The sequence below is a fragment of the Colletotrichum godetiae genome, assembly GCF_030913485.1.
Source record: "Colletotrichum godetiae strain CBS 193.32 chromosome Unknown BDP55scaffold_5, whole genome shotgun sequence".
NCBI classification, from domain to species: domain Eukaryota; kingdom Fungi; phylum Ascomycota; class Sordariomycetes; order Glomerellales; family Glomerellaceae; genus Colletotrichum; species Colletotrichum godetiae.
Window position 1 is genome coordinate 682,621 of NW_026851253.1, and position 20,681 is coordinate 703,301.

At 54.4% G+C, this 20,681-nt stretch overlaps 7 protein-coding genes across 7 annotated transcripts; 3 read left to right on the top strand and 4 right to left on the bottom strand.

The window, feature by feature from the left end:
• Positions 1 to 527: 527 nt before the first annotated feature.
• On the top strand, positions 528 to 2,885 carry BDP55DRAFT_690607 (ATPase; the record flags this gene model as incomplete). The annotated part of the gene is made up of 1 exon (XM_060576881.1): positions 528 to 2,885. One exon carries the CDS (start codon positions 528 to 530, stop codon positions 2,883 to 2,885), a length of 2,358 nt encoding a protein of 785 aa, XP_060434501.1.
• Positions 2,886 to 4,063: 1,178 nt separating this feature from the next.
• Positions 4,064 to 5,225, bottom strand: BDP55DRAFT_309267 (ADP-ribosylation factor GTPase of the ras superfamily). The gene is made up of 4 exons (XM_060566669.1): positions 4,767 to 5,225; positions 4,395 to 4,639; positions 4,237 to 4,302; positions 4,064 to 4,180 (listed from the first exon to the last, which is right to left on the bottom strand). The coding sequence occupies exons 1-4, from the start codon at positions 4,912 to 4,914 to the stop codon at positions 4,088 to 4,090; spliced, it is 552 nt and encodes a 183-aa protein (XP_060434502.1). The 5' UTR covers positions 4,915 to 5,225; the 3' UTR covers positions 4,064 to 4,087.
• A 1,220-nt stretch (positions 5,226 to 6,445) lies between these two features.
• On the top strand, positions 6,446 to 7,237 carry BDP55DRAFT_627502 (emp24/gp25L/p24 family/GOLD; the record flags this gene model as incomplete). The annotated part of the gene is made up of 3 exons (XM_060571767.1): positions 6,446 to 6,643; positions 6,762 to 6,969; positions 7,032 to 7,237. The coding sequence occupies 3 exons, from the start codon at positions 6,446 to 6,448 to the stop codon at positions 7,235 to 7,237; spliced, it is 612 nt and encodes a 203-aa protein (XP_060434503.1).
• A 1,054-nt stretch (positions 7,238 to 8,291) lies between these two features.
• On the bottom strand, positions 8,292 to 11,461 carry BDP55DRAFT_309562 (uncharacterized protein). The gene is made up of 2 exons (XM_060566670.1): positions 11,100 to 11,461; positions 8,292 to 11,028 (listed from the first exon to the last, which is right to left on the bottom strand). Exon 2 carries the CDS (start codon positions 11,006 to 11,008, stop codon positions 8,399 to 8,401), a length of 2,610 nt encoding a protein of 869 aa, XP_060434504.1. The 5' UTR covers positions 11,009 to 11,028; positions 11,100 to 11,461; the 3' UTR covers positions 8,292 to 8,398.
• Positions 11,462 to 14,808: 3,347 nt separating this feature from the next.
• On the top strand, positions 14,809 to 16,412 carry BDP55DRAFT_309634 (uncharacterized protein). Its single transcript, XM_060566671.1, has 2 exons — positions 14,809 to 16,004; positions 16,260 to 16,412. The coding sequence occupies exons 1-2, from the start codon at positions 15,173 to 15,175 to the stop codon at positions 16,355 to 16,357; spliced, it is 930 nt and encodes a 309-aa protein (XP_060434505.1). The 5' UTR covers positions 14,809 to 15,172; the 3' UTR covers positions 16,358 to 16,412.
• Positions 16,413 to 16,847: 435 nt separating this feature from the next.
• On the bottom strand, positions 16,848 to 18,624 carry BDP55DRAFT_648550 (splicing factor u2af-associated protein 2). The gene has a single exon (XM_060573858.1). It carries the CDS (start codon positions 18,269 to 18,271, stop codon positions 17,009 to 17,011), a length of 1,263 nt encoding a protein of 420 aa, XP_060434506.1. The 5' UTR covers positions 18,272 to 18,624; the 3' UTR covers positions 16,848 to 17,008.
• BDP55DRAFT_648551 (proteasome complex subunit Rpn13 ubiquitin receptor-domain-containing protein) lies at positions 18,608 to 20,668 on the bottom strand. The gene is made up of 4 exons (XM_060573859.1): positions 20,420 to 20,668; positions 20,297 to 20,366; positions 19,749 to 20,247; positions 18,608 to 19,524 (listed from the first exon to the last, which is right to left on the bottom strand). The coding sequence occupies exons 1-4, from the start codon at positions 20,471 to 20,473 to the stop codon at positions 18,966 to 18,968; spliced, it is 1,182 nt and encodes a 393-aa protein (XP_060434507.1). The 5' UTR covers positions 20,474 to 20,668; the 3' UTR covers positions 18,608 to 18,965.
• Between the last annotated feature and the right edge of the window lie 13 nt (positions 20,669 to 20,681).

Here is a 20,681-nt window from a genome sequence, read left to right on the forward strand (position 1 = left end):
GATTTTCCGGGGCCAGACCCCCAAGGACCCACTGATCGGTCTGTCATTCCCAGCTCAGGGCCGCAGTCGGATGTCACTGGACGTCAGCAAACTCAAGGCAGCAGCAGCTCGCAGTTCTGCTAATCCCTGGGTGCTCGGATAATTGCTTTGTCTTTTGAAAATCGTTCTACTCTCCCAATATTATCAATTCGGTGTTTCCTCGACCCTGAAGACCTCATTCTTGAATACACAATGAATATATTCGTACTCGATAGACTACGTGTGAAAAGGGCAACACAGCGCTGGCGGTAGTTGCATTTCGTCATACGCATTGACCACGTGCTGATAAGATAAAGCTTCGGAACATGCTAGACCTCACCGAAAGTGCGAGAATGTACTCATGAAATCTTCCGAGTTCGTGACTTGACAACACTAGGGGGTTTGCTGAAAGGACATTTGAGGCCGTGTACCTGTCTTTCTTCCATCTGGTGTGACAGTTTCATATTGAGACGCCCTTTTGCAACACCTGGCATTGACCAGCAGACACAATGCAAGCCAGAAGACAACTCATCTCATCAGCCCGGCACATTGTCGGGTCATCGTCACCGAGACCTACACGACTAATCTCAAGAGCCATCATCAACGAATCTGCCGCACTCAGAAGCAGTAGCAGGCTTTTACCAACGATAGCCATCAGGAATTATGCAAATGGAAGACCTCACCCCCCAGGCGGTACACACCGCATGAACATGGGTGGCGAGCCAGAGAAACCGGCACTCGAACAATTCGGAATCGACCTCACAGCCAAGGCCAAGGGTGGAAAACTTGACCCAGTCATTGGGCGTGACGCTGAAATCCAACGAACGATCCAGATTCTATCACGGCGGACCAAGAACAATCCCGTCGTGATTGGAAAAGCCGGCACCGGCAAGACAGCTATCCTCGAAGGCCTTGCACTGAGAATCGTACGTGGCGACGTCCCTGAGAGCATCAAGAACAAGCGTGTCATTGCCCTAGATCTGGGCTCGCTGATTGCGGGCGCGAAGTTCAGGGGAGACTTTGAGGAGAGACTGAAAAAGGTCTTGACCGAGGTCCAGCAGGCAGAGGGCGAAGTCATCCTCTTCATCGATGAGCTGCACACGTTGCTTGGCCTCGGCAAGGCCGAAGGATCGATCGATGCGAGCAACTTGCTGAAGCCAGCACTTGCGCGTGGTGAGCTCCAGTGCTGTGGTGCCACCACGTTGGAGGAGTACCGCCTCATCGAAAAGGATGTTGCCCTTGCCCGGAGATTCCAACCCATCATCGTCAACGAACCCACCGTCCAGGACACAGTCAGCATCCTGCGCGGCATCAAAGACAAGTACGAAGTCCACCACGGTGTCCGCATCACCGACGGTGCCCTAGTGGCAGCCGCTACATATTCTAACCGCTACATCACTGACCGATTCTTGCCTGACAAGGCAATTGACCTGATGGACGAGGCCGCCAGTCATCTCAAGCTCGAGCACGAATCGAAACCTGAAGATATAATGGCCCTCGACCAGAAGATCATGACCATTCAAATCGAACTTGAAAGCTTGCGCAAGGAAAAGGACGTAGCCAGCCAAGAGCGTCGCGAGAAGCTGCAGACGGAACTGAAGAAGTATGAAGAGGAGATCGCCGAGCTTACCAAGCGCTGGGAAGCGGAACGCGGCGAGATAGAGGCCGTCAAGAAGACTCAAGAGGACCTTGATAAGGCCAGGATCGAGCTGGACCAGGCACAGAGGGAAGGAAACTTCGGCCGCGCCTCTGAGTTGAGGTACAGCGTCATACCCGCCTTGGAACAAAAGATTCCCAAGGACGGCGAAAAGTCAGACGGTAGCCTCGTTCACGATGCTGTCACTGCGGATGACATCGCAGCAGTCGTCTCAAAGGTGACCGGCATTCCCATTTCCAAGCTCACCTCCGGCCACATTGAGAAGCTCGTGCACATGGAAGACTCTCTGCGGGAGGCAGTCCGCGGCCAAGACGAGGCAATCAAGGCTGTCTCCAACGCCGTGCGCCTACAACGTGCCGGTCTCAGCGGCGAGAACAGACCGCTCGCGTCCTTCTTCTTCCTCGGACCGACCGGTGTCGGAAAGACGGAGCTCTGTAAGAAGCTCGCGGGCTTCCTCTTCTCCACCGAGTCGGCCGTCGTCCGCTTCGACATGAGTGAGTTCCAGGAGAAGCACACCATCTCCCGCCTCATCGGAGCGCCCTCCGGCTACGTGGGCTACGAAGACGCCGGCCAGCTCACCGAGGCCGTCCGCCGCAAGCCGTACGCCGTCCTCCTCTTTGACGAGTTCGAAAAGGCCCACCGCGATATCTCAGCCCTCCTCCTCCAAGTCCTCGACGAGGGCTACCTCACCGACGCACAGGGTCACAAGGTCGACTTCCGCAACACCATCATCGTGCTGACGTCCAACCTCGGCGCAGACATCCTCGTTGGCGCAGACCCCATCCACACGTACAAGGAGACGCCCGACGGCGAGATTGACCCTTCCGTTCGCAAGGCCGTCATGGACGTCGTCGCCGCAAACTACCCGCCAGAGTTCCTCAACCGCATCGACTCCTTCATCGTCTTCAAGCGCCTCGCCCTCGCCGCCCTTCGAGACATTGTCGACATCCGCCTGCGCGAGCTGCAGCAGCGTCTTGACGACAAGCGCATCATCCTCGATGTCGGTAGCGAGGTGCGCGACTGGCTCGCGGAGCGCGGCTACGACCCCAAGTTTGGCGCGAGACCGCTCAATCGCCTCATCACCAACGAGATTGGCAATGGGCTCGCGGACAAGATCATCCGCGGCGAGTTGCGCTCTGGCGAGACGGCTGTGGTTAGCATCAAGGAGGACAATTCGGGCCTCGAGGTTGCGGCTCAGCCAAAGGCATAAAAAACCCCCCATTCTAATCACGACATGTACGACTAGTTGTTTTGAGTCATTGTTTAGGAGCACGGAGTACATGGATGAAAAAGGCTGGATTCCCCTCTCATGAAAGTGTTTGTCAAGTAGCACCTGTAGCATTGTCAAATGGCTCTGTAAAGCTGTAAAACAAGAAATAGACCGTAGTTACTTATATATTATACTCACTCATGTTATAGTCTCTCATGTATTCTCTCCCACCGACAAAGCTCATTTCGATCGTAATCACCTAGTGAGCCTGTACACTTACACCCACCTTTCACGAGTAGCCATTTGTCCTCTTGAGTCGCATCTGCCTCCATCCCATCCCTGTGACGTCGAGTACCCACAACCACGCGTCCAAGACAGCATTCCACAAAGGGGCTCTGCGGTCGTATAGCGGTTGAACCGCACGCTTCAAGAGGGGGCTAAGATTTTGGGGCTGAGGATGCCGTGAGACATTTCACAAAGGGGCCTGTAAAGGAATGGAGGGGTTGGGACGGCCGGTTAGGAACAAAAGAAAAAAAGGTCATCGAACATCCCGTGGCAACGTAAAACTTTTGTGAGAAAAAAAGGAAGACAAGTCTATAACGATTCTGTCCCAACTCTCAAGGCTAGAACTACCTGGAACCCCCTCCATACCTAACAACAAAGACGACAAACTGGAGGAAAGCAGGGCGAACCACCCCTCATAGGGGGACTAACCAGTCGTGAAGAAAATCGTTAAGCCCATGTCTCATCCCTTCCCCTACCGAGCATGGTAGGCAAACCAGACCACCAAAAGAGCAGAAAACACCGTATTCATGGAATTGCGCGGAGGCGAGAAAGCCAGGGTGTTCATGAGTATGCTTCTCCGTCACATTTAGACGGAGAAACGTATAGAGTTGCTGCGTGAGGACTGTACAGATTTCCCAACCCAAGACGCCCCCTTTCTTCCAAAACGAAACTTGTCCTTTTGAGACCAGAATGTGTGTGCTTGCTGCGTCGAGAGAATGCCAATGGTGTGTGGCTCACGTGATGTCAGGGACCACCATGGGGAGAAGGGGATGGATAGACGAGAAAATGCGAAAAATGAGTTATGGACTATTCGATTGCCTTGTGACCGGTAGCTTTGCGAATTACAACCGTACCAGAGGGATGACGTGAAAGAGTAGCAGAAGAGAGGTAGTCCGTTCGGCTTCTCTTCGCGGCATTTACTGGTGACCCGCCTTGCGCAGGGTGGTGGCAAGCCACTCGAGACCCTCGTAGAGACCATCACCGGAGGTGGCGCAGGTGGACTGGATGTACTATTGGAGGAATCAGTATGGAAATCGCATTTCGTCTTGCTCGAGGGAAAACATACCCAGGCGCGTTGTCTCAGGGAGTGGAGGCCAAGCTTGTCTGTGATCTCGGCGGCGTTCATGGCGTTCTGTGGAAGAAAAGGTCAGTCGCATGCTTCAAACTGATGAAGCGTCAAATAGCGCCGAGGGAGGGGGAGGGGGGGATGGCGGGGTAACATACAGGCAAATCCTGCTTGTTGGCGAAGACCAGGAGAATGGCATCGCGCAGCTCATCCTCGTTGAGCATGCGCTGGAGCTCCTCACGGGCCTCGACGATACGGTCGCGATCGTTGCTGTCGACGACGAAGATGATACCCTGGGTGTTCTGGAAGTAATGTCTCCACAGAGGACGAATCTTGTCCTGACCACCGACATCCCACACGGTGAACTGAATGTTCTTGTACTCGACAGTCTCGACGTTGAAACCTGGAAGGAGATCCGATGTTAGCACGCCATTCGCCTCCTCGATGCATTGGCCTATCGACAGCGGGGGTGCGAGATTCGATGATGACACGACACGACGCTGATTAAGGTGTTAAGGGGCGGTGCGTACCAATGGTGGGAATGGTCGTGACGATTTCACCGAGCTTGAGCTTGTAGAGAATGGTAGTCTTTCCGGCGGCGTCAAGACCGACCATCAGAATTCTCATCTCCTTCTTTCCCCAAAGCTTGTCGAAGATCTTGGAAAATGCGAGACCCATGGTTGCGGTTCGGGCTGTGATGAACGTCTAAGTGTCGGTTGCGTTGGGTAGGAAGAAGTAATCTGTTGAGGAGCGACAGTGTAAGCAAGCGCGCAATTGATGAAATTAAATTAAATGGTAGTGACGTCGAGAGGAGATGCGGGCGGGATATAAAGCAAAGTAGAGAAGACCCCGAAAGGACAGATCGTAACGGAGGCGGGCAGGATCGGGTCACTGACCAAAGTCTGCCTGGGCGCTGAGCGAAGGCAAGGTGTTGCGATGATGATCTGGTCAAGGTTGAAGTTGAGAACCAGGCTGCCGCAATTCGCAAATGGAGGAGAGGAGATAGCGGGATAGAAGAAGTGGATGTGGACAGGCGACGTGGAGGGAGGGAGGGATAGGGATATTGGATTGGGTTGGGGGGCGTGTGGTGGGCTGCTCTGCCTTTCTACTGTATCCTGAGGTGTCGTGTCCAGACCAGACCGATGCAGGCACGCGCGCAAGAGCAACTTTGGCCGAGGGGGTGGGAAAGGGGACTGAGGGGATGGAGACCCGACGGAAGATGACACAGAGGCTGAAAAGAAAGGGACGGAGTCGAAACAAAAACAGGTGATGGCAAATAGTAGAGTAGTGACTTACTTTCTTCACGACGTCCCTCTACGACGGGAAACTGGAGACGAGTGGTGGTGGTGGTTTTTTTTGGTCGTGGGTGTGATTGTCGGTGAAGGGGGGGGAGACAGTCCAAGTGTCAAGAGGATTAGTTTAGGTAGGTGGAATAGAGGCGAGCAGAGGGGGTGGGCTTTGCTAAGATAATCTTCGGCTCGGCGAGGTTGGTGGTGATTTTCAGAAAGGCCATGTTTTTCAAACTCTGTGTCCCCACTTTCTACTCGACCACCACTACAAACGGACGCCACCCTGTGGCCCGCCGAGGTACCTTCCCTAGCAAGCTGCTGTCTGGCGATACCTGCCCTTGGGATTCCTAAAACCACCCACGCTGTCATGTTCATAAAGGTACCTTAGGTTGCGTGCTGAGGGCCCAAGTCAAGCTGGGCACGGGCCATGGAGACACTTGAAGCTACCTGTCCCTCCATGTTGGCCACCCCCTTCCAGCGTTGTCAACCGCTAAAAGAGCCCTTCTGAAGCACAAAGTACCCGCATCACGTGCAGGGATCGGCTTCCATGTACCGCGAGAAACGAAGTCGGAAAAGCATCGGTCCATCACGTCTGCCCCCCCCCCCCCCCCCCCCCCCCCCCCGAGCTAGACTTCTTTCGGCTCAGCCTCAAAGTCCAACCAGACGTCGCCAAAGTGTCCAGACTCAAGGTACAGGGATCACCTCCAGGAACCGATCTGGAGAACAGCCTGGACACAAGCCAACGTCGCTCCTTTTTTCCCCGGCCCTGACCTCAATCGATATCAGAGAAGCTCGACTCTGCTGCGCCTGCCGACCAGCTGAGTCTGACGTCTGTGTCTTTTTCGACTTTCTTATCGGCCACGACAGAGAGAGCTCTTACACCCTTCCAAAGTGAAGAAAAATAATAAGAAGCTCCCGCCATGTTCTTCCCTTCAGTCGCCAAGCTGCTCCTCGCAGCTGGCTTCGTCCACTCGGCCCTGGCCCACAACATCCAGCTGCCCGCCCACGGCCGCGAGTGCTTCCACGAGTCGCTGCACCGCGATGACAAGATGACTGTTACCTTCCAAGTCGGCGACCGCGAGTTTGGCAGCGCTGGCAACCTGGACATTGACTTCTGGGTATGATTCTAGCTCCAGCCAAACCCCCCACCAAACCCCTTTCGAATCGCGTACTTTGCGCACAATTGCATCATGACGAAGGCACCGAGGACTGACTGTTGATTTTCCACACCCACAGATTACGAACCCTCAGGGCCAGTACGAGACCTTTGACAAGAGTGTCTCCAACGGCGACTTCTCCTTCGACGCGAAGCACGACGGCAAGTACACCTACTGCTTCGGAAACGAGCACTGGGGCGCCCACAGCAAGGAGGTCTCATTCAACGTCCACGGCATTGTCTATGTCAGCGAGACCGACGTCCCGGCCGACCCCCTCGAAGTTGAAGGTAAGGAGCGAGTACAATGGGATATCAGTGGATTCTGGACTTTCCCTAACACTTCGTTATAGTCCGTCACCTTTCCGAGCTCCTCGCCCAGGTCAAGGATGAGCAGTCCTATATTGTCCTTCGCGAGCGCACTCATCGTAATACCGCCGAGAGCACCAACAGCAGAGTCAAGTGGTGGAACTTGTTCGTCATTGGCCTCGTCGTCGGAGAGTCCGTCTTCCAGGTGTGGTGGCTTCGCAGATTCTTCGAGGTCAAGAGGGTGGTTTAAAAATAAACAAAAAAGAAGGCATCGTCATTTTTCGTTTCCGGGATACCCGTGCTGGGGACGACACGTCGAAGGTGCACAAAAAGGGATGGGGATTTCAGCTTGGCAGGATGGTCTTCGAGGCCCAATGCCAACAATACCCCTGGAGATGAGAGCTTGAGATGTATAGTGTATCATGGATCACATGAATGACACGAATGGTTCTGAATATGAAGCAAGGGCTTGACTTTTTTTTTTTGGTCAAGTATACAATACGAGCGGGCCTTTAAGTGCCTTTCACGATGACACTCCTCAAATTGGGAGCAAGGGAATTAGATGACATGGCTACCTCCGAATACAATGGTCTTGCCGGGCTGAGAGCAAAAGACCATTGACACTGTCTCAGCGCAACGACTAATGTCACAACATACAGACAGGAAGCCGGAAGCGGCCAGCATTGTCTGTGCGTTCTATCTAGGAAGTACTAAAGCTTTCCATCCCTGACGTTCAGGCCACCAGAAGCCATCACACATTATAATACAACACAAACAGTACAAGAAGCGCAGTCACACTTGGCTCCTCCAGGAATGTTAGTAGGCTACCACAGACAAGCTCGATTCCACCACCGTGTCCAAAAGCCAGCATACCGTTGCAACACCTGTCTCAACCAGGACACTAAGAACCGTTTGCTGCGCCGCCATAAGTCAGACTGAAGCGGCGAGATAGGATTGTGACTGACTGGCTGCCTAGCGATAGCTCCAACAGCGGCGCAGGCTTTAGTTTCTGTGGCATGAAGTTGACATTTGGCCTTTTCAAGTTGTCAAAGGGGCATTCACTTCACGAGGTAACAGCTTTGACCAAAGAACAGTCATTTTACAGAATCGAATTGCGATGCAAGATTTTGTTGGCCATCCTCTGTGGCCATCATGACTCCCTCTAACCTGACAGTCATTATGTACATCATACATCATGTATACGGCAACGCATTATGCCTTTCCTACAATAGCCACGAGTTCCATCTCGTGAAGCCTCAAAAGTGTGCGTAATAGAATCCAACAAAGCTAACCCCAAGACGCCGTACCATCTGTATGTCCCAAATGAAGCCCTTGAATTAAGAGCCAAATAACACCAAGTGCAACGCAAATAGGTCATGCTTCATACACCTCCAAGGTCGCCTTCTCATGTTCATGCGTTCGGATCAGACTCAGGGACGCTCTCCTTTGTCTCCTCGGGTATCTTCTCCACGGGAATATCAACTCCCTTGACGGGATGAATGAGCATTGGAGGCAGGCACATACGGCCCTCACCACCACGCATCTGGCCAACGCTAGACCCGTCCTTGCTCATATCTTCTGTCGTCTCGAACTCTTCACCACCATCGTTGTTAACTTTGAGGCCGAGCCAGCGACGGTACAGGTTCGGGGCAAAACCCGAGTTGTAGAACCAGCTGAGACCGCGCAGGTTGTGCTCACGCTGACCAAACACAGCAGTACGAGCGCCACCACTAGCTCCGTTCTTGCCGCCGTTAAGAACCTGGGCCAGATATTCCGTGGGCCATTCTCTGTCGACATACATGGGGTGAGGTGCGAATACTGCCTTGTAGCCGTGCTGGAAAGCGACGGTAACAGGCCACATTTCGGGGAAGGCGAAGTGCTTCTTGAAAGCAGTCTCGCGGTGCATCGTCATGAGCAAGCGGCGAGACATGCGCGAAGCAGTGATGATGTGGGCTCTTCTAGGCGGCATAGGCTCGTCCCGGTTGTTCTTGTTGTATCCAGTAATGTCCTCTGACAGCAACCAAGTGGTTCCCTCTGGGTCGAAGATGGGGTTGAAGGCGATGTAGTCGGCTTCTTCGCCAACACCCCAGGTGTACTTGTCCTTTTCATACGTGGTAGGCGGCTTGGGGTCATTCTCGATCTCAAACCAGTCGTCCTCGTTGGTGGGGCGCTCGGGTCCCCATATGGTCTTCTCTCCTCTTGTAATCTTAGTAGGATCTTGGTTCTCCTTGGGCTTTGCGCCAGGGATGTTCTTCCACACGTTGTCAGCGCCATCCGTACCCATCTCAGACTGAACACGGGTCATCTGCCTAAAGTCCTCCCAGGAGCCGTGGACGCTAGGAATGTAGAATCGAGAGTTGCGCTCCCACATGCCCTTTCGCGGTTGCTCCTTGCCCCAGTTCTCCATCTTGGAGAAGAGGTCATAGTAGTGGCCAGTGTAGCGGATGTCCATCTCCCAAGACCAGTAGAAGTCGTACTCGGGGTGCTGGTAGCCGAAGTATTGCATAGCCATAGTGAGACCGCGGTAGACTCCGTGGACTGGCAGGTCAGGTCCACGAGTGTAGAGATCAAAGATACCCTGGTACAAAGACAACATCTGCGTCTCTGTCCACAGCGTCACCAGGCCTCTGAACTCTTCAGGAATACGCTCCCTGATACGGCGTTCGTAAACCTCGTGATCGGCCCAAACGGGGTGTGCTGCGTCGTTCTTGATCTGAACGAGGAGATGCACGTCATATCGTCCGCCTGAGGCCAGTGCCAATTCGGAAATGACCGAGCGAACATTCATAATGTCCTCCTCACGCCAATTGTACTCATCCCAGACACGGATCACAACGGCGGTTCGGGACATCTTTTCCTTGGGCTTCTGCTCCTGATCGACTTTGGTGTCTGCCTCGGTGGTTTTGGCACTGGCACTGGCACTGGGTTCCAAGTTGTCGAGAGGATCGCGCGTCACCAAGGTCGCGTTCTGAGCAGGTTCGTCGACGAAGAAACCACGCGCGGCGGGGGTCTTGGGGGGCATTGGCTTATACCTCTCGTTGTTCGACTGGTAGCACCGGCGCTGGGCATCTGCCCAGTCAACTTTGCGCCAGTCCACCTGAGGGGTCTTCTCCCACACCGCGTCAGAACCTTCTTTCTCGCCGTGCTCACCGATGCCGAGACCTCCAGCAGGGACGGAGTATCCAAAACCGTAAGGCGCGTAGCGTCCGAATCGTTCGTAGCAGATGTCTTCAGGCAAGTTGAGCAGATCGTAGGAGCCTTCGACGTGCTGTGGGAATCCTTGAGGGCGACCTTCGAGGTATCGAATGGGCGGGACGCGAACTTTGTTGTCCTTGTCGATGAAGCATTCATTCATCTTCTCAGGCTTTGTCACGAAGATGGAGCCGGGGTGGTCGACAAACTCCTTGCTTTTGGGTACAGCGCGTCTGACAGCATCGTCCTTGCCGTCCTCGCTCGTCGTGGTGACGGTGGTGTTAATATCGAGCTGATCCAAGGGAAGTTCGTCTGAGGAGCGGGGGTAGGAGGGGATGTACTTGGAAGGCGCAACTATAGATCTGACACCTCCGTAGTATCTTTGAATGAAGCCAAAAGACTCCCACACCGGCGGAGGGTCTGGCTTCTTCTCCACCTTGCCCTCAATGATCATCTTGTTCTCAACGTGACTTGCACGTACCAGAGACATGATCATGACCACCATAAAAGTAAGCAGTCCTAGACATAGGTATCGGATGATTCGGTTTGGGAAACGGTAAAGGTGGGTACGCGGGCGGCGGGCTGTCGCGAGAGCCCGCTTCGGGAGCATCATGGCTGCGCTCGAAAGGGATCCTGAAGTCTGCCGTGAGCTCTTAGCACTCGGCGAGGAGGATGTCGAGTAGTCTTCCGATTCGTCGTCCGACGAGTAATAGTCGTCGTCATCGTTTGAGAGGCGCTCCTTGGTGCGCAGAGGGCTGAGTTGCTCGTATTTCGGTAATCTGCCCGTGCGGTTCTCGCGAGACCGCAATGGGTTTGAAAAGACACCCATTTTGGATGCTGGAATGGAGTCTGAAGAGCCTCCAGTCAGTTTCTGAGGCAGACGGTTACGAGAATGGCAGTGCCGGTCAGTGGTTGCTTACCACGAGAATCCCGTGAACACCTCCAAGTGCTGTGGTAGAGGCCCGTGGGACGGGCGTGGCGGCTGTCCTGTCACTCGCCTGGGTGTGAAGGATCCGCGTAATGATACAGAAAGGCCTGTGTGGTTCCTGGTAAAAGTTGTCGTAGAGTAGACTGTTCGTACACGAAATACAGCGAAGACAAAGACGTAGTGGTTGAAGGTGGGAAATGGATGCTCTGGACAGAATAAAGTAGAGGTCGCAAGCCAAAAAGATGGAGATGAGGTTCGGGGGCACGGTGCTAGGGCATCATATGGAAATGAAGCGCAGCAGGGGAACGAAAGACGGAGGTTAGTTTGGGCCAACAGAGTCCACCTCGAGTAATATGGATCTATCAATGTTGGATATGGGCGACCCAGCGACGGCGGGACAACATGAGAAAAAAAGGCAGGAGCAAAACAGCGAAAGACAACCTAGAAAGGTACGTATACGGAGTAAGGTAGCCAAGAAACGCAACGGACACGAGTAGTTCGGCAGTCCAAGTAGGTACGCTACGTTTACTGGGTGGGATGCACACTGTGAAGTGGTGTGTGTCCTTGCTTTGAGCCTTTGAGATGACCAGTGACGGGGGAGTTCATTGTCTTTGTTGGACCGGGAAGGAGGGTGAGGGTGTGGGGCTGGTTCCTTCCTGCCCCCCCCTATCCGCGTCCCACGCCATCGCCACTAAAAAGATTGGATCTGATTGGGGAATTGGTGGGGGTCCTAGACGATGACTGGCCAACTACATGTTGCTCTGAGCAACGAGGGTGCGCAGGCGGTATCTTATGGCAGAATTATGAACACTCCACTCCCCTCCAGCTTGCAGCGCAGCCTTGCCTTGCCCCCCGTCCTGTCGGTGCCAGACTTTTTTTTTTTGCTTTCCTTTTTTACCTATTGGATGTTGACCCAGAAAGGCTCAAGGGCCGCAGCGCCGCACCGGAGCTTGGCCCAAAGCAGCGACGAACGAGATGCAAGATGCGCGCCTGCCCTCTCCTGCTTTTTCTTCCTTGGCCCACGACTGGATCCTACAAGTAAGTGCGCGCCAATGCGGGTCTCTCAGAACTTGCAGGAGCAAAGCAAGGGTTGTCGCCTTGGTCTCGACTTCCTCGCTAAAAGCTTGACTGGGGTCTCCCTGACAACCATTTTAACCAACTCCGGGACTTGTTGCCCGCTACGGTTCGGCTCCTTGATTGAAGGTGCGTTCCACTTCCCGTCCTCCTGCAATCCAGCAAATCCAAGACGCTTGAAATTCAAAATGAAGGGATCCTGACACTGTCTAGGCACTCCTCTCTCGAGTCTTGTCCGTCTTTGGTCTTTGATCCATCATATCACGATGAAAGAAGATGACTGGCACCGATGCTGCTTATTCATACTGGGTTCCAAGTTAACTGACTAGGTAGCAATGTAGGGGGGGCACTCGCCGGCCCCCAATCGCAATTCGCACTTCGCTTCAGCCCACAGGTGGGATTGTCTGCAATTTGCAACTGCAGCCGATGAATGAATCAATCACCGCCCGCGCCACACATGGAATCGTTTCCTGTCTTGTCGCAACTCTCATCTGACCTACACAATGAGACTGGACGAAGCTGCAACAAGTTCGGACGCGCTCCTCTGTTTCGTCTCAACCTCTCCTGAGCCCTGAGTCCTGCCCCAACACTCTTGGCCGTTCCAACTTCCATGAGACATGGTCTCTCCATTATTCCGGGAGAGGGTACAACTACCGGTCCGACTCGAGGGAGGCATTTCTTCAGCCAGCTTCAATCTCGAGTCTGAATCCTGATCCATCCATGCACCCCGCAGTGTCTCCTCTCAAGTCTCCAAAAATCGACGTCATGCTGCCAAGCTGTTTGGTCACTGGTGAGGAAGGATGGATTCGAATTTCGACCAAGAGCACCGGCGAAAGAGCGTCTATCCCTACGGACCGCGACTCATCATCTCATTTCAGACATGACCCAAAGCACCGACGTAGTGTGCCAGTGCGACAAAGGAGATTATCGCAATGAGATGCCATACCGGTCCGCCAATCCGTCAGTCGTGTCTCGTTGGCCTTCTAGATTCCAGCAGAACAAATTTAGAACACGCCGAGATTTAGTAGGCGAATATCGATTTGCATACCCAGTTTTCATCTTGTCATGCATGTGGCTGAGGGCGGAAGTCGTTGCAGCGCATCCCCGTACTCATACTGTGGTTGTGTGGTAGCACTAAGGTAATAACGTCCAGTACGGAGTATGATGGTACGGTCGCTCTGTATTCGTACAGAGTAAGTCACGCTGCCAATGCAACCCCCCTATCCATACCTTATGTTCATCCCTGATCAACGCTATCTCCTGAGCTCGTGGCTGCGAGGTACGGATGGATGGTCGGTATGCGTACACGCATTTAGCCCAACCCAACCAACTCCCAAGCTCCGCAAACCCGTCTATCTAATCGCCAAAGGCGCCGCGACGCTTAGATTGGACCTTTCCGATGGCAAGACCTTGACGCGTCCCGTCTCACCTAACACGGCCCGCGCCCGACAAGAATAGTTTCCCGGTCTCAGAACACTTCATGACAGCGGCAAGTCACATTCTTCCCAAGTTCATGCCGGTGCATGTGCAGTGCCGTCTTCTCACGCCCGATCAACTTGTCAGTCGCTGAGTCTTTGAGGCGAGAAGACGCGAGAGGGAGACAGCACACAGCTCGATGCTTTTGCATTCGTACATGCGTAAACTCTGCAGCCACGGACGGTCTACTTCCCCGGTGGTGGGTTCGAGTCTCCAGAGACGTGGTCTCCCTGACAGCAAAACGCAACTTTGTTCTGAGCTTCCTCGGCGAGACTCCCGCACTGTTGTGAATGCCAACCCATGCAACCTAGGAGATTTTTTTTGGTACTCGTTGCTAGAGGCGCCTTTGGCGATTAGATAGACGGTTTATATTCGGAGCCTCTTGAACAGTTGTGCTCATTCGCTGTCAACATTTTCGAGGCAGTGCACCACCTTCACCTGAGAATACGAGCTGAGGATCAACGAACATCAGATGTCTAACCGTCTCTTCAACATCTTCACGAGCGTTGTCACTCTGCAGCCAGCCAATGAAGACATATTCGGAAGGAATTCGGCTGACCCGCCGCCGTCGAGTTGTACAAGTGCGCCCCTCACGGTGGAGACAAGCATCCGTTGGTCCCAAAGTGCTCCGGCGGCTCCTTTCAAACTCAAGCACATCCTCCTGACCTCTCACCGTCCCGGGGGCCCCAGGACGCCCTCCGTCACCGGCGGCCTGGGTAACATTGTCCCGAACAGGCGGTGGAACCTTGGAACCTCAACTCAACACCATAGCCTGGGAGTGCTGTAAAATCCCCATCAACCTCTTATGAAGGTTCCGTATATCCCGAGCAGTTCATACCTCAAAATTGGTCTACAAGTGCACCGCTCCAGCGTGCGGAGTAACCACTTCCACGGCAGGGGTCCAGCGTTGACTGAGGGCTGCATTAAAACGGCTTCTTGCTTGCCTCAGAAAGTCGGTGGACAGGAGGCCTGATGCATACAGGGCCACGGTACACGGCACTGGCTTTGCCCTAGCTTGGTCGCCGAGGCGGGAACTTTGCCTATCTCTACCTCGCACGAGCCTAGTGTACAGAGTTGCAGGCCAAAGGCTATGAGCGGCTTGTGGTTCAGACTTCCCTTCACCTAAAACTGGCCACTCAGATTTAACGCTTTTGTCAAACACCGTCACTTGATCAACAGTCACCTCAACGCCCAGCTTTTATGACCCCGCATAAGGTAGTCTGACTTGCGACAAGACCCCCCGGTGGCTAGTCGAACCTCGTGGTCACTCGTTCGTGTGTCAGGTCACTATTGACCACATACCCTTACTTTGCATTCACTTTCCCTCGCGTATCTTTTTCCTCTCTTCTTCTTTTTGCTTCAACTACTTATACCGTGCTCCGTCTCCTCCATATTGTTGAGAATCCGCCCGCTTGAAGTTCATTTCCATCCCATCCCTCTTCGAGCCTGGCTGGCGGCTGTGCATATTAGTGCCCATGCGTATCAACATCTCGTAAGAACAAGAAAAGCCAAGCCATGTCCGTCGCTATCACCACATCGTCGGCCTCAACCCTCCTCCATGAAGAGCCAATTACCTCCCCCAATGCCTGCGGCGTGGGCCTGGACCTGGATCAGGACTCGGTGAGCTGCGTCCTCAAGCAGGAAGCCATTTCTGTCACTCTCAACGGCCCCGCCATCTTCACCTTGTCCATGACTCTGGCCCTCATCATCCACTTCTTCGAACCCAGGATCGCCGAGACCCTCCTCGTCATCGTTCCCATCCTACTCCTCGTACGGAACGACTACCACAACTTCCTCGGCCTCGGACCGGGCGGCACGCCGGCTACCTTCCAGGGCTACGTCCGGATAGCCTGGCTGCGGCTCTGGGCCCTCCGAGACCCCTTCACGGCGCCCGAGGCGAAGCCGAACATCCTCCCGAAGCGAGGCATCCTCCGCCAGGAAGGAGACCTCACCCGCCTTCCATACCGCCCCGGTCCCCGACCCCAGGTCGCCGGCATCGCGCCGCAGAGACAGCTGGACCAGCACGGCACAGAACCGCACTACCACGCCCTCCGCAAGACGCTGCAGAAGCTCGCGTCCGCGAACCCGGCACGCTTCGGTACCGCGCGGTCCTGTCTCGAGAAGCACGGCCTGGGGCTCTTTGCGCGGCACCCCGTCAACGTCACGTGCAACGGCGAGGTCTGCCACGTCCACGACTCGGACCACAGCTTGCACATGAACCTCCACCCCGAAGACATTCGAGAGGTGCTGGCCAAGGGCTGGGGCCAGCGGCATCCATTAGCGTGGAAGGGGAAGTTGGTGAGGATGCCTGTGCCGGAAGAGTTCGTCATGGTATATGCTCCGCGAGGTACGTTCTTCACACACACAGTTCCTTTTTTGGGTTAAAAGAAAACAATTACGCTGCTTGCTTTCCAATGGCGGCGGCGGGGTGACGGCTAGATGTCACACAGTTCACTCTTTTTCTTCTTCTGGTTCCAGCAGAGAGCCATCACGAAGACCGGAGCAAGAAATACATATTCGTGAGAAGGGGGGGGAGAGAGGGAGAGAGATAATCAGGTCTGGCCCAATATCGATTTTCACTAGTGCTGACTGTACCTTGCAGATGACCACGAGTTAAGGATCGTGTGCAAGATCATTGAGGCGGCTATATGGTACGTCGTTTCCGAGAGAACAGACATCCAAGTCGAAAGGGCCGCTTGAGAATCCTTTCCTCTATAACGAGAGAAAGACTTGAGCGGGTTTTACCCTACTCGCCGTTGAACGTGCTTATGAAAGAGACATACACACACACACGCACGCAAACAGGCAATCAAAATTCAGGGGTGGTTCTTATGATTGGCACGAAATTGAAATTTGGCCTGGAGTTGGAGGAGTCTTGATAGATCAGAAACAAGTAGATGAACCAAAAAATAACTGGACTCAATGATGTTATGTCTACTGGTGATGTACGTGTCTATTCGACGATATGCAGAATGTCCAACATGCGAATTGTAGACGTCCGAGTACCATCAAGCCAATAATGCCAAAAATCACCCTATTCTAGGTCCTCTACCCCCCTACTTCCCAACACTGGAAACTCTGATGCCTATAGCTTCCTGCATCGATCTGAACACCATCTCAGATGATGTTCGCCCCTGTATTGCATTTCAACATGAAAAATGAGAGGAACGAGCGGTCTATGAGTGTCACTCGGTACGTTCACAAGGTGCCCGAAGATGATGTGGTATTCTGCCTTCAAAGACACTTCTTTCGGCACTACCCGTCCTTGCGGTCTCCAGTAATACAATTCTATACATACAAGCCTCTCAATCTGGGAATCAACGTCTCCAAGGGGTAGGGAAAACAGACTAACTAGTCGCTATCGCTGACCTGTCCCCTGGACATCTTGAACTTCTCCCTAGGCTTCGCTATCCCCGCCTCCACGATCCTTCCGTCAAACGCCCGCCCGTGCATGAGCTGGATACACGCCTGCGCGGCCTGCGTGTCCGAAAACTTGACCGCCACGACGCCGTCCGGCTCCTCGTCGTAGAGCACCACGTTGGTGACCTTGCCCAGCTTCCCGCACTCGTCGCGAATGTCCTCCTTGATCTCCACCAGCGCCGCCGGGTCCTCCTCCAGCTCCGCCAGCGTGAACATGTGCCGCAGGATCACCGTCCGGTTCCGCTTCGAGGTGCTCTCTACAGGTACCGCCGCCACGTCGTCGTCACTCCAGTCCGCCAGCTTCGCCGCCATCTTTTGCGTCTTGCGGATGATTTTTTGCTTGTCTCCGTTGTTGGTGCTCCGCTGCGGCCGCGCCGCCGCCGCCGCCGCCGCACCTCCTGCTCCCTCCCCTGCTTTGGCCCCTTCCGCGCCATTCGTGTCCTCATCGTACTTTGTCTTCTTGTAGCTCGAGTCGGCAGCCTGGACCTTCATCTTGGGTTGCCCAGCCGGGCCCGGCTCGAAGCGGAACTCTGTGTCGTCCAGCAGCATAATGGCCATCTCGACGCTCTGCGGCTTGAAGAAGACGACGAGCGCGTCACCCTTGAAGTTGCCGGCCTCGTCCGTGTACATCTTGATGCGCGGCCGACCGCTGTCAATTTCCTCGGCAATCACACCGGCTTTCCGCGAGAACAGGTCGTGGACCTCGTCCACCGTCGCATCGGCGGGGAGACCCGTGACGTAGACGGCTGTGTTCTGGCGCGGCGGCGGCGGTGCGCGCGCCGGCTTGGCCTTCTTCGCGGGACGTGCCCTACCGTTGCCGTTGTCGTTTCCGTTTCCACTGCCGTCGCCGCTCTGTTGTCTGTCCGCGCCGCCGCCGCCGCCGCCCGCATCTGCTGAGGTGGGCGAGTCCTTCCGTTTCCTGGGATTGTTGCTGCCTCCATTGCTATAACTCGGGCCTGCGCCGGCTCTCGAGAGGTCTGCTAGTTGCGCCGCGGTCTCGTCTTCGTCGTCGAGTGGTTCTATGGGTTCATCGGCGGCCTCGGCCCACGTGGATGTTGCCGGGTCGAACTCGAGCTCGGTACCGTCGTCGAGGACGGCCAGGTATTTGTTGTCGAGCTTGGAGAAGGAGATGCGTTCGTCGCTGCCAAAGTCCTCGACGAAGGTCGGCAAGGGGTCCTTGAGTTGGTCCGCCATTGTGAGAAAGGATGCTGGCGGCGTCTAGAACTGAAATCCCGCGAAGTATGAACTTTAGAAGGCTCTGAAGACCTGGGATAATGCTCGAAGTGTTTGAAAATTGGACTGCAGCTTCTGGCTTGAACCTCTGCACGAATTCCGATCGCATTCTCCAGTGACGTTAGTGGGCCAACGGCGCAGGGACTGGGGTCAATGTGGGGTCCCGTTATCCCTCGTTCTTCGGTACGTACCTAGTACTCTAAACTCCCAGGTCGTTCTCCAATACACCCAGAGGAGAGGTGCTCAGGATGAACTACCTGCAAAATACCAACAACCTTATATGCATAGATGGCCCGAGGAGAAAGACTTTCAATACTACAAGCGAGGGGAAATTAGCATTTGATAGCTTCTGACAGTCATGTTGAATGTTTTTCTTCCGTCTTTGTAGAGCCTTGATTTCTGTTGAGCAGCTGTTCAGCTACCCTCTAATAAGTCGAACACACACTCTACGTTAGCTCAGGATATTTACGGGATGTCTTCTTGTCAGTTCTATCCCGAAGATCTTGTATTCGATCTGAAGCACACGGTAAAGAGCCTCCACAAGATGCATCGATATCATTGCTAGATGCCAGACAAGAACCTGAATATCAGGCAGTCTGTCGTGTCGATCTCTATCGTTTCAACTTCAAGGCCGTATGTGCCCTATGGGCCTGGACTAACCCTGCTTCTTCTCCTTGACGGTTGATTTGACACCCTCGACAAAGGCCTCGACCGCTTCGCCGCCGCCCAAGGGCATAGCACCACCCCTCATATAACCACCATTAGGCACCTTGACGCTAAGAGCCTCCGCAATCGTGGGAAGACCACCATCACGCAGTGCCATAGTCAGGCTTCCAAGTGCCTGGTGGAACTGAGGACTTCTAAGGACTCTCTCCAGCAGGCTCTTCTTCTCTGCAAGGCTCAAAGTGGCTGTGGCAGCAGCAGCAGCGTCCGCCGTGGGCTCAGAATCACCCAAGTCGTCTGCCTCCGTGGCAAGTACGACGATTGCGGGAGGCAGAAAGCTCAGGAGGCTGTCGATGAACTCCTCCGACGCCGATCGAAGCATCGGAATGGTGATCTCGTTCGGGAGAAGGTGGCTGAGGTACGGGAAAGGCTTGTCTGCGTGTTGCTGCTGCCCGCTTTGCTGTGATCCACTCGAGCTAGCATTGCCTTGTAATGACGCCAGGAAGTTCCGAACGGCAGCATCTGCGTCAGTGTTCGAGCCGCCAGCGGCGCTATGGACCGATTAGCACAAGAACATATAGTGGAAGAGTCAAGCCATGGGCACTGCGCTGAAAAGCCAAAACTCCGAACCCTCTTGTCTTTTGAAAGGCTCTAAAAGTACAGGTGACGCCATAAGACGGGCCGTCCTTTTCCTCGCCAGTGCCCATGTGAACCCGCGTAACTCTAACGACCCTGGACTCCAACCACTACAGCCATGCATGAGGAAGTAACCTACGCTCGTGCTCCATCACCTCCACCTTCTCTGGCATTCTCGCCTTCTTCTCTGATATCGCCTCCTGTGGCGCCAGCACCAGCGCCGCCGCTGCCTCCCTGAGACTGTTCGTGCCGGTCTCCCTGGCCCTCAGCATCTTCCATCGTTTCGTCGTCGTCGTCGTCCCGCCTGTCGTCGGTGTTGCGGACTTGTGCCAGCTCGCGGCTCACGTTGACCTCCTCGCCCTGAAGAAGCGCATTGACAATTTCACCAATCTTCTTGTCGCGCGGACTGAACCAGCTAGGGTCTCCGTTGCGCGACTGAGGCTTGGATTGAAGCCAGAAGAAGTGTCTCTGGGAGGAAGAACCGAACTTGAGGACGAAGACGCGACCGTTGGTCTTCGCTGAGGGTTGATCGGCGGCAGCGTGAGCGACGAATTCACCGTCCATGGGCACCATGACGAGGTCGAGATCGGGGTTCTCCATGGTGGCGGTGCGCTCTCGCCAGCAGAAGTGGATCAAGTCTGTTACTTGTTAGGCATTTACAAAGATAACGGTAGAAACCATACGGACCATCTTCGGAGTAGAGGTAGATGTAGCCAGGTGTAGCCTGCGGCTTGATCTTGTAAGGCTTGCTGGAGGTCTATGATAAATGTCAGCGAACCGGGGTCTGCAATGCGGAACTGCACCACTGACGTCTGCCTCGCAGATACCAGCCTTGAAGGTGATTATCGGCAGAATCGACGACATGGTTTGCCTTCAATTCGGTTGTGTATGATAGTTAATAGCGGGTGTTGTCGTGAAGTCCGGATTTGGCAGTCGTTTGTATGGTGATTTGGAGAAGGGCGATTGGCGTGAGGTCAAGCTTGTCCTGTTTGGAGCTATCGACTGCAATTGCGTAGGAGCTCCCTGCCTACCGCCTGAGGTGGGTTGGCGGCGTCGGATCCATCCATCCCAC